The 13,024-nt window shown below is 39.0% G+C and overlaps 1 protein-coding gene across 5 annotated transcripts in view; it reads right to left on the reverse strand.

Annotated features, from left to right (window-relative positions):
• Positions 1-13,024, reverse strand: part of CCDC50 (coiled-coil domain containing 50) — a 66,291-nt gene that overhangs the window by 35,826 nt on the left and 17,441 nt on the right. For 4 of the 5 annotated variants that reach the window (XR_003792300.1, XR_003792298.1, XM_029214014.1 and 1 more), the window contains exons 2-4: positions 4,374-4,436; positions 3,405-3,531; positions 372-462 (exon numbers count right to left, since the gene is read on the reverse strand). Coding sequence is in view for 2 of the 5 variants with exons in the window: in XM_029214014.1 (XP_029069847.1) it covers positions 372-462; positions 3,405-3,531; positions 4,374-4,436 (281 nt within the window). In the remaining 3 variants the exon portion in view is untranslated. Of the gene's footprint in view, positions 1-371; positions 463-3,404; positions 3,532-4,373; positions 4,437-6,976; positions 7,680-13,024 lie in introns of those variants that run through there. The other variant, XR_003792299.1, reaches the window with a different exon arrangement.

Consider the following 13,024-nt stretch of genomic DNA (forward strand, 5'->3'; position numbering starts at 1 on the left):
GACCGGGGCACGAACCCGTGTCCCCTGCATTGGCAGGCGGACTCTCAACCACTGCGCCACCAGGGAAGCCCAAGTTCTATTGTTTTAAGCCACGTTTGTGGTAATTTGTTACAGTAGCCCTATGGAAACGAATTCACAATTTATGTCAAATTATCCATTATCATCTTTTAAGATTTCACCACTTAAACAACTGGTCAAAGGGCAATAAACAGTGGTTCATGGAGGGCGACACTTGGACTATGCACCCCAAAAGGGGAGAGTTCTTCTGCGCATCCAGCAACCCTACACTGAGCCCGTGAATACAGAAAGTCACAGCTCTGGAGCTGAGCAGCCCTCCTCTGTGGGGTGGAGGGGCATTAACTAAGTTGTACCTCATCCTTCTTCTCCTGAATGCGTCGTCTCTCGGCCTCAATAGCCAGCTTCTCCTGAATCTCCTGAGCAATTTCACAGTCTTGTTGTTCACTAAAACACAAAGGTGAAAACAACATGAATAAAGAACATAAGGAATGATTTTTCCTAAACACAATTTCCTGAATACTATGAGCCAGTGCATATTTTTATCTCACTTAATCTTCACAATAATGATGCAAAGAGGTTGATATTGTCATATCCTACAGATGAAAAAACTTGAGGCCCAGAGTAGTGGAATCATTTCCCTAAGATTGCAGAGAAAATAAGTGGTAGAATCAGAATGTAATACCCAGACACTACAACGGAAAGCTCCAGGCTTTTTCTATACTACCATATCACCTCACCCTACTGGGGTCGCTTTACAGAGACAGGCATGTTCCCTCAAAGGAGATGTATACTATGAGAATAAGGTCCACAAATAACCAAATACGTACAGAGTATGCAGAAAAAAATTGGGAGTGAGTTCACTAAAATGTCAATAATACTGTGGCCACCTAGAGGTGGTGGTATGACTTTAAAATGATTTTTATAAATTTTTTAATTAGAGGCATTTTTTTTCAGTTTCAATAAAACTTTTAAAAAGGGGGGAAAAAAAACCAGTGTATATTCCCTAGCTTTAGGTCCCAGGAGAAACCTCTGTGGCTGATGCCAGTTTTCTTAATACTCTGGCCACTAAAAAGCCCAAATGTTGTAATACGGCTGCTACCACAGTTTTGTTTTGTTTTGGCGTTTGTGCATTCAAAAAGATTCAAACAACACCTGCTATCATCCAGGCACCACGCTCAACACTGAGGATACGAAAATAAATAAATCTCCATCCTGCACTCAGAAGCCCACAGTACATTTTGGTGGGAGAAACAAGACAAATCATTTTGGTGGGAGAAATAGATCCTTTAAAACAGCACCTATGAAACAGTGGTTCCAACAGAAAATGGGGTTTGGATCTCTCAGAGATGGCTACAGGTACACCAGTCTTCTGGTTGCAGATTTCAAGAAAAGTCACTGGGCAGCTTATAACTCTAGAGTGTGATAGTGCTGGGCAGCCAACCTTTACACAGCCTTTACAACCTTTAACTGCTAACTAGGAGAGAGAGAGCACGTTTAGAGTTCACTATCTAAAAAGATGCTCGAACAAAATTACAATTGTGGTTTATATATGCAGTTCGTTTGCTACACAAATATTTCCTCTTATTCTCCCCCTGCCAGTTGAACTTAAAGTACTCAGTTAATCTAGTCTTGGTTGTATATTCCATGTTTAATGGCAGTCTTTTATAACTGAAAAGTGTTGGGTGTTGGGGGCAATATCTTAACTTCTCTGGAGGAATCGAAATCCATACATTCTATTCTAACAAAACTGAGGGGATGAAGACTATTCTCATTTGTATAAAGAACTGGTCACTTTCAACATGTTGGGAAATAGATATAGGTGAAAGTAGATGTGTGCACACATGGGGGTATGTATGTATGTGTATAACACACATACAGGACAGAAAGGGAGGAAGGGAATACAAGATAGAGAACACAGGCCAGAAGCAGAAATGGCAAGCTTTTTTAGAATCAGTAGAAAAATCACTGGACAAGATGCCTGGAGACCTGATTTCCAGTCCTGCCACTGTTAACCAGTGAATCATGCACTCTTATGTTGTCTTATCAGCTATAAAAGTTTTTGGACTTAATGACTTCATATTACAGGTCTAACATTCAAGGATTCTGAACCATTCAAACCACAGAATTGAAAATAAAAATATACTCATTTTTTATTTCCATACCCTCTTTTCACTTACTTTTTTTTTAAACTTACCAAAAAGTGTTTATTAATCTAGTTTTAAGAATATGGAATGTTTCACAAATTTGAGTGTTGCTTTGGCAAACGCTCAGAGTTTATTTCCCCTGAGTCCCTTAAAGGCAATGGCTATGTTTTATTCATATCTGTGCTCTCTGGTGCCTTTCATGGTGGCAGAGTTATTAGCAAGAGTCAGTAAGAATGTTTATGTACAAAATAAGGAAGCTGAATAAAATCACGAATAAAGTCCTCTCTGAAAATAATAAAATAGAAAAACCCTTCCTCAAAGGCAGCAAAAATAATAGGCTATCCTGTTTATTTAAACATGACGACGAAAGTAAATAGAAGGGTCCCTTCACTTCCTCCTTTACCCCTTCCTCCTCAAAACAATTTTGTGGTTAAATCCACCATTAGAGATTTAGGTATAGGAGCCCCTCTCAAAGAAGAAAGGTACTCTGTGAGCCTTTAAAACATGAAAAAGAATAAAAAGTCATTGTGCTGGAAGAAACCTTAGACATGATCTCTCCATTTAGGAGGAGACAGAGAAATAACTTTGGTCAGACACTGAAGTTATGAAGAGAACTAAGGGTACGATTCAGAGCTTTCCAAAAGATTCTGCCTCTACTTAAAAAGCAAGGGGTTTGGGACTTCCCTGCGGTCCAGTGGTTAGGACGTGGTGCTTTTACTGCTGGGGCACAGGTTTGATCCCTGGTCAGGGAACTAAGACCCTGCAAGCTGTGCGGCGCAGCCACACAAAAAGAAAAGCCAGGGGTTCGAGGAAAATAGGAGTAGCAAACACTGCTAGGAAACAATAAAGGAACCCAAAAGACCTCATAAAGTTCTTTGACATCCAGTATTTCGCTGGATTCCCCCCAAAAGCCCAGGAGGCAGAGGGGACAGAGATCATTTGCCCACTGTACAGGTAAGGAAAACTGAGTCAGAGAGGTGGACCAAATGACTCAAAGTCATCAGTGAAGAGTGTTGAGTCCACACTAGAAACCACATGTCCCAAAACCTAGTAAAGTATTCCAACAACAAAGACAATTTTTTTAATTCAAAGAAAACTATGGGATAGTCACTGTAGGATTTGTAATCTAATAGTGAAAGGAATCAGAGGAACAGATGGAGAGTCCTCTTCCCTGCCCCGGTTGCTGACTCCACAGAGAAAACCAGTCCGGGCATGATGCCCTCCCAGTCCCCAAGTCCTCACAGGTCTTTGTAGCGCTTCTGCAGCTGAGCCTGAGCTTTCAGATCTTCCTCTTGAAGCTGCTTAGCCACCTGGAGATCATGCTGGACCAAACGGTTCCGCTGAACATTCGATGCCAAATGATGCTCAACTGGATAGTAAAATTGGAGAGAGGAATTATAATGCTTTGGCTTATTAATGATAAACCTGAGAATAAACTTAAGAAGAGCCTTTCCATTAAAAAGGGCTTCACATCCATCATTTCATCTTATGCTCTAAATAACACTATATAATACGCAGCACAGGAGTTATTATTTTCATCTTTGCATTGCAGAAAAAGAGAATCAGACAGGTTAAAGTAATTTGTATTGGGCACAAGATAAAACAGTGGCAGTGCCAGGACTTCTACTCAAATAATCTAAAACCAGGGCCAGTGCTCTTTCTGCTCTACAAGTTGCCACCTTATTTATAAAATACTATTTCAATACTGACACACGAATTAATGATTCACAAATTACAAATTCATACTTATGTACTTCTGTATAACACATATAACTTAGATTTACTATTCATGAGTACATACATAAAAAATTCAGAAAAATCTACAAGCTAGACACTGCCCTCGCCTGGGAAAAGATGTTCAGGCCTCCTATTCTAGGGGAAGGAACCCATCCCTCTGCCAGCCTTCTACACACCCCCGATGCATGTATAACCACTATCTCCCTCCTATAGCACGAAGGCAAAGGAAATGGTTCAAGTCCCTCTTTTCCTCTGATACATCCAACAGTCTTCTCATCCCTAGCAGCTATCTGACTTCAAAACACCCAGAACTTCATTCTTCACTGAGGTGTCATTTGCCTAGACAGATCCCTCAGGATGGATGGGTGATATAACCCGATGACTCTGTTTTCTCCCTGCCTCACTCTGAGAAATCTGCCTCAAGCTACCACTAAAAAAGAAAACTGAAGGAGCACGCAGAGGGCTATTACTCACTCTCTTGTTCCTGCAGGCTGTGGGCCAGGGTGTGGTCCTCCAGGACAGCAAAATCTCGGCACACTGCAGAGGATGAGGGAGAAGGGCAGACAGAAAGGCTCATTAGTAGTACTTTAACATAAAAAGAAAAAGATCTTGTTCAGGACTTTAAAGACTCCAACCTAATATTTTAGGATGATCAACTTTATAACTCGCAATGCACAAAACAGTGACTAGTTAGTATAAAGTCTTCATTCACAAAAATCCACATAGTACCTGCTCAGGGCCAAGAACAAGGTGTCACAAAATAATGGTTAGGTCCCTGACCTATGGAAATTAATCACAGAATCAGAAGGCAGAGGCCCAGAAATTCTAACCCACTTCTATAAAGGACTGCTGTAATAATAAGAGACAAGAATGTTTCACACATTGCAGCTGAGAAAAATCTGAGTTTTTGCATGGTCAGAGGAGTTAAGCCATCTGGGATTCAGAGGATCCTTTCCCAGAGACTTATGTGTATCCTGGTGCTCTAAAGGAAAAACACACCTTTATTAGTCCCTTAGGCAGGAGCGGATCTCTACTTTAAGTGTAGTCACATTCTTCAATGGGTCCACACCCTCAGACACAAGTTAGAACTGGTTCTCTAGGTCTCTATAAATATAGAGCTGCCTAAAGAGAGCCTGCAAACCAAAAGACAGTGGGAACCTTGGAGGGTACCAGGCATCTGCCCCTAACTTTGCCTCCATCTGGAGAGCCAGGCAAGAGCATTTCCTGAACTACTTTCTTAGACACAAATAGGAAGAGATGGTCTTAAAGGTCCATTCCACTCCAAACTGTAATTTAAACTTCTGCTTCTTAAAACAAACATACATATGAAGGACTCTTATCATGAAAAATGCTGTTTTGTTTGTTTTAAGGACGTGTAGTTTAGGTGATATATCCTTACTCTATCCCAAACATGTACGTCACATTAAAGAGGAAAGTTCCCAAAGCCTCAGACTATTGCAATGTGTAGGACTCATGAAACTGTCCTCTAGGGCTTACCAGAGTTTACAGATTTCTTTCTGCAGCTCTGACTTTGTCTGTGAAGACATTTAATTAAAACAGAATGAAAAAACATTCCTTTGCCATTCTTAGCACTTATGTATGTTCACATACACATTCGCACAGCCCTGTCCCTCGCTGAGAGATAATGCAACAAAAAAGCAGGCAGGGCTTGGAGACGTCAAGATTACTCTGAAAAGGTTTTATGATGGAAAAATCATTTCTGCCCCCAAATCATATTAAACCGAATATGAGCTACTTAGCCGTGGCTCAAATGCAACTACAAAACCGGCAATTTCAATAGAAAGTCCTGTTCTTTTACATCCAATATATTCTCAGCAAATTCTAACAACTTGAGGCCCAGGTCAAAGTTCCCCAATATTTCACAGAATGAAAGTGCTTTCAAGAAGAGCTAGTTAAACCTCTTATTTAACAGGTGAGGAAAATAAGGGCCAGCAGAAAGAAAGGGCTTATGAAGGCTGCAGACATAGTTTGCCGGTGGCCGGGCTGGGAGTCAGTTTCTCAGCAAGCAAGAGCTCTTCCTGCTCATGGCAACCAGCCCTCCTGGACTCTGGTAAACCACAGTCGGAACAGACTGAAAGAAGATATTCTATACTGACCGACATGCATTCTCTAAAACACTTAGCTGATTGACATTAATTAATTAAATGTCTAAGACACGTATGGATTTAGTTCACAGAGAACAAATATTCAGAATGAATATTTTAAAAAGTGTGAAAGCCACTTCAATTTATGTTATTAGAGCAGAAAGGTATGCCAAAACGATATATTTTATATGCTTTTAATATTATGCTGAATAAAATAAAAATTATAAAATTACTACAGTTTTCCATGTGAATAACTGCAATATTTTCATGTTTTTTATTTCAGTCAGCATGACATTAAAAATATAATGTTTATGGATACATATACCTGTAGTAAAAATATATGGTCTAATATCTGGCACTGACATAGTGACCCCTAGAGACACAAGCAAAGGGGCAGGTGTGCCTTGACTATATGTATGCTGTTCCAGTGCTTTACAAACAAACTAGAGAAGACTGAAGGAAGTGAGGCAAAACATTAACATCTATTAAATTTAGGTGATAGGTTCCTGGGTTTCTATATTTTCTGTGCTTTTTGTAATGTTTTACATATACTGCACTTAAATTCTACAGCTAAATATAAAAACTTTTAAAATTCACATCTTTATTTCATCAGCAGCACATATAAACCATAAACATGATGACGCATTTGACATATCATAATACACCAAGGAATTTATGATTGCCTTAATAATGACTCTTAATTATTTCTTAATATGTAAAAAGCAAGGCTGAAGTATATTTAATTATTGTGATTTGACCCTGAATCTTATTACAGTAGAGGCTGAATTGGTACCCACAAAATATGGGTAAGGCCTGCACTAGAAAAGAACCTAGAAGATCTTCCATGACTACAAAGATGTACACACACTCATACATGCACAGGGTTGTATTGTCAATACACAGATTTAGCCCTTCAAAGTTTACTAAAAACTTCCAAATATATCATCTCATTTATGCGGAAATATTACTTACTTAATCCATAATTTCCTATGCATCCACTCTAGTTGCTTTCAAAGTCAGCCCCTGTATTCTTTGCAATGCTAATCTAATGCAAGCTGGGAAAGTCACACACCCAGCCACCTTGCAAATCAGTAACCAGTTTGGGAATTACAGAAAACAATTCTCAGCCAGGACAAGTTCAAAGCCAGGAGCTTTGCTCCTGCTCTAATCCACTCTACTCTGAAGCAAAGGGCTATAAACAGTACTGATAATAAACAGCATAAACTCATCTCACTACGTTTCCAGGCAGGCACATTTAAGACGAACTACTGGACCCTGAGCTTTTATCCTGCCACTTCTCAAACTTTTTCCCTCCTATGTTTGCTTTCATTCACCCTAATCTCAGGTTATCTTCTTGCCATTAAGCCAACCCCATCATTCTCCATTCCCATCCAGCCCTGCAATCTCTACACCTTCCACACAGTTAGTGCTGGATGTAGCATAAATTTAGTAGGACTTCAGGAGATGCTCATTAATAGAAAAAATGAAGAAATACTGGTCAATAAAGTCAAAGAACAGAGTTCCATAGACAGGAGGAAAACAATGTTATGAATAGAATTAAGCTCTGTCGTTACTGACAGCATCACAGAGACTTGTAAAATTTTTCAGACATTCAAATAAAAACTAGAAACCTCTCCCTTTCCCATGAAAAGAACAGAGCTTTAGTGATTTTTAAAATCCAGATATGTACATATATACAGTGGATTAGTTTATATTAAGGCAAGCAAGTCTCAGGAATGGGAAGTAGGATTTATATATCTCCCACCTATTTTCCTTGAAGAGAAAGATGATTCTCATTCATCTGTGGATCCCTCTAAATAAACAAATAGCATAGTACGCACCTAGTAAACACAGTTATTCAACAAACATTTGCTGAATTCTATTATTAGGAGGAATAAGGCATTTACAAGCCATCAGGAAGGTGGAGTTGACAGAAAGGTAAATAAGCATAATATAAAATGTAATAAAGTTTATAAAGACCTATAGAAAATTCCTTGAAGGCATAAAAGTGGAGCAGTTGTGCTTGTTATGAACTGGGGGTAGGTGTAAGGAGTGGGGGTGACTTGGCAGAGCTGTATCAGGAAACCTTAAAGTAGTTAACATACAAAACCGACCTCAAAAGAAGGTTAAAACTCCTAGGGCAGAAGTGGTAAGCGTTCTTAGCAGAGGGACGAACTAACTCTATACAAACTAGAAGATGAGTGAAGAAGTCATTCCTGTTTTGTCATTTTTTTACCCACATCCCCAAACTTTCTGAAAATAAATGGATATGAAAACTGAGCAAGCTTCCTCCCACATAAAAATGCCTGGGTTGGGCTTCCCTGGTGGCGCAGTGGTTGAGAGTCCGCCTGCTGATGCAGGGGACACGGGTGCGTGCCCCGGTCCGGGAAGATCCCACATGGCGCGGAGCGGCTGGGTCCGTGAGCCATGGCCGCTGAGCCTGCGCGTCCGTGAGCCTGTGCTCCGCAACGGGAGAGGCCACAGCAGTGAGAGGCCCGCGTACAGCAAAAAAAAAAAAAAAAAAAAAAAAAAAAAATGCCTGGATTACTAATACATTCACTAGAAACTATTTCTTTCAGCTGTGTCTGTATTGCCTTTTATGTTCTGGTATAATTTTGTGAATTATTCTGTTTTAGTGTAAATGCTATTAGTAGCAGATGGAATACATACTCACTGCTTTGAGAGCTGGGTTTATGCTTACTTTCCTTTGTTCTGTTCACATGGAAACATCCTCTATGAATGAGGAAGATGTTCCAGACACAGATTTTGTCTTGAAAAGTTTGGTAATGACAGGCAACTGCAACTGACATTGATATAACACTCTGTAGGTTACAATGCACTTTCACACTTATTCCTCCTAACTGTCTGAGGGTCTGAAGGTTTTTATCAATATCCTCATTTTATTTATGAGGAAACTAGGCTCAGAGAAATAAACTGGCTTGACCAAGATAACCCAACAAATGAGCAAATGAACTGCAAACCAACCTGAGCTCTTCTGGCCTCCAATATTTCTGCTCAAAGAACTCCTAGAAGAAATGGGCCTATGTTTAAGTATGTCAGAAAAGAGTGATATTATTAAATACTAAATAAGACAAATATGCATTAGTTTCTTTGAAATTGAGGATGAAATAAAATTTAGGTAAGGGTGGTACATGTGTTCAGAAGGTGGGTTCCAGGTCCTAAAACAGAGCAATAACAATTGACATAGTTTACTTTGTCTCACTATCTCCCAAGAAGAAGTCTCTAGCTATCACGGTTGGCCTGTGTTCACTTCTGAAAAGCAAGGACAAAAAAATTTTGCACAGTATTTCATAGATGACCTGTAAGAAAAACCCTAGGTAGTAACTGCAGTGGGAAATTCCAAGGAAAATCTCCCTTTGGGATCTAACCACTTTCCCCCATCTCCATCCAAAATCAATGGCTTTTCTTCCCTTTGGTAAGAGAGCATTAATGAATTCTGACTAATGTGTCTCAGAGTTGTTAAAGACAATTTTAACTAAGAAATGATAACATAGGTAAAACCCCTAAGCCTTTGTCTGCTGCCCTACAAGAGAAATGTCTCGCTAACCTATTAAAGAAGTCTCTTCCCTTTATTAAAAGCTTTAATAAAACTGCCTCAGTAGAAGAGAAATGGGATGCAGGTAAACTGTGAATAGACCTCATCCTAATGCCAAATCTTCCACCTCCTCAGCCCCAGCAAAGTTTATATATAGGGACTAAGATAACATCAACATCACCACCACTAACACCAACACCAAAACCAGTCTCCAACCCCATCACCACCACCATCAGTGGGAGCTTCTTAGAGATGCTCAGCTATGGAATGGAGACACTCTCCTAACCACCTGCCCCAATTATGAGCCCCAAAACAACAAACACAGCTTTGAGCCCCTGGTCACTCTGACAACTGAAATTTCCCACTTTCAGGCAGAAAGCTGAAAACAATTAGAATAATAGCCAAGTGATGTTTGAGCAATTAATTTATTAGGGATAAAGGGTAACTGAAAGGTAACCTTTGATCCTTCTCTGACTTTTAGTGTCTATAATTTCCATCTTGTTGAAATGAACAAAACTGAAGTACAGTATGACAGAGGAAATAGAGTGGCACCTAATTTTGGCTGATGCTAAAGAGGTAAACAACACAGGTGTTCCATACTCATTTACTTTGTTCCTAGTTAAAGTAGCCAATGGGTGGGCTACATTTCTGATCAAGTGTCCAAATGCCCTGTTCTTTCCCATATACATACTATGGTTACTCCATCTGCCTGGGAGATAGAAGAGCCTTCTGAGCAGAGATCTATAAAATAATTAAGTCAGATCCACCTTGCTGTACTTATTGTCCTTAGTATAATTATCCCCCCTTACTAAACTACCCACAAAGTACACACAGATTTCTGCAATTCCTTTATGAAAGACAAAGACTTTCATTCCACATATTGTACAAATGATTGGGGCATCGAGGATCATTAACCACTGTTTCAATTGTTTGGGGATTTTTATGGTTATTGGTTTTGGTTTATGTTTCTCTTGGGTGGTTGGTGTGGGTGTGAAACACAGAGAATGGGGGAGTCTTGCAAGTCTGAGGGAAGTTTAGTCACCATTACACAGATGATGGGCTTAAGAACCCTTTTCTATCTGCCAGTGGTTCCTCTCTACTCTCAAAAACTTCATAATCAACCTTCAGAAACCTCATTCAAATGTTACTTCTCTATTAATCCAATCCTATAGGACACAGAACCAAAACCATCACAACTGATACTCTCACACACCCAGCAGATTTACTTATGCTTTTTTTTCCCCCCAGTGATTTCATAATATGTAGTAAATATAACACTGGAGAACTAATCATATAAATACATGTACTCATTTGTTTCCCCATTATACATTCAAGATCCTGAAAGGTAGGAAAAATCTTATGGATCATTTTCTCTCCAATATTTATCTCAATGCCTGGGATGACGATTTTCAAATAAATCCTTGTGGAAAGGAGGGCTCCTGAGAAAAATGATGACTAGTATAAATGATGCACCATGAAATCTTGCATTTCCACATTCTCTAGCTTACCTAAACAAAGCTAAGAAGCTGCACATCTACCCACAATGCCTTAAATGACAGCAAAGTGTTTCTGTTCCCAACACCCCAAATTTCAGATGTATTATAATGGAAAGGATAATTACCTGATAGACTCCTAGAACACCTAGAAAAGTTGTACACTCAGGCAGGCGGTCAATTCTTGGTTCCTTTAGATGACAATTAAGTACATCACTCAAAATGGCTCTGAAAGTTAGAATAACATGCCAAGGATCACATAGTTAAATATGTGGCATTTCCAAGATTAGACCCCAGGGCTATGAAAAATGTCTGTATACATGAGGACATGTTTATTAAGCTAAACAGCCTGAAAGGGTACATAGGATGTATGTGGTATTTTAAAGCAGAATGCACTGTGTGCTAAGGTGCTGGCATGAATTTTCAGAATCTGGAGCTAGTCCCCTGAGCTATTTGTTTGATAAAACTGTCTCATGTCCTCAGAAGTCCTCTATAGTTGCAGGCTGCCAAATAGTCCCGAAAATTAGAAAATGTTAATAAATTAAGTGTAAGGTGAATGAAAAACGTCAAGGATGACAGAACCAAAAAAAAAAAGTAGGAGGAGAGAAAAGTCCTGAGAAATCTAGTAACAGAAAGACATTTTCAGGGTTAATTATCCTTCCATCAACATTACAAAATGATAGAAAGCTCCCCTTTTCATAAAAAGCTCCACAAAGACCAGAACAGTATAACCCAGGATTTTCTGCAAAGTTCTACCAAATACCTGATCTGCTAAAGTCACCACCTTGGTTAGAAGTCTAAAATGTCTTAGAGCATCAAGAGGCTTTAATCCAAAATACCTCTGAAAATAATAAAGGCCCTGGATGACAGGTTGGGTTCCCAAGTTTCCTCAAATATTTCTAAATTTCAGTCACTGTTCATAAAAAGGTGCTGATTCATCACTTTCTTAAAATTATAGAAATTGACTATCAGAAAGGGTCTGAGTAGTTGTTAAGTCCAGCTTTATCCTGTCCAAATAATCATCTGGACTCCTCATAAATATATAACCACAGGAAGCCCACTTCCTTTCAACACAGTTCCCTTTCGGGTAACTATAAAATGGTCTGTGGAAGGACAAAACCTGCCAATCTAGAGATATCATCCCTGGTCCTAGTTCCAGCCTCAGAGTGCACTCACATTCCCTACAGTGTATGTGGGTGTTTTGTACAAACCACTGGCACTCTTCAGTCTGTTGTTTTATACACACGATAGATGACCATCCACATGGCATATTATATGGGCTATATGCACAGGTGAAGTCCTGAAGGTACTCGCCATGATATGGGCAGAGCCCAGGGCTGATTTCTGAGCCTTTCTATAGTGTACACTGACTATAGCTGAAATATTTGATTTTTCAAGTTAAATTTTATTTAGAAAATACTAGAAAAGATAAACATCAAAATCTTAACATTGATCAGGTACTGTGGGACTATAATGTAGCTTATTTTCCTTCTAAAACATTTCTATATTTTCCAATTTATCTACCATGAAATGGAATCTTATTATTTATAATCCCTTGCATAACATTTTATAATTAAAAAATGCATGTTTTTAATCTAATTTAAGCATCTAAACAGTGAAGCAGCAAATATTTACTACAGAAAAAAATAAGCTGCAGTAGCAATGTTATGGATTCAATTTAATTATACTGTTTCCTTAAGGTTAGAGAATAAGTTTGTTTTTTTTTTTAAGGAAAAATGTATGCTAACAAAAACAAAGTCTACGTAAGACCCCAAATTTGCATCTGATCTTCCTGAGAACCAAAGCAATCAGGGAAATATGAAAAGCTGTTCAGTTCTCATTATTGTAAAGGAGAAATAACACCAGTTCCTGACTGGAGAGAAATGTTTAACTAGTACCAAACACGAAAGCAAGTTCAGCCACCATGTTGGAACTTAAGTAGAAAACACTGAGTTATATAATGTACTACTC

Source organism: Monodon monoceros, unplaced genomic scaffold (genome assembly GCF_005190385.1).
Source record: "Monodon monoceros isolate NGI ecotype Baffin Bay Population unplaced genomic scaffold, NGI_Narwhal_1 Super_Scaffold_11, whole genome shotgun sequence".
NCBI lineage: Eukaryota > Metazoa > Chordata > Mammalia > Artiodactyla > Monodontidae > Monodon > Monodon monoceros.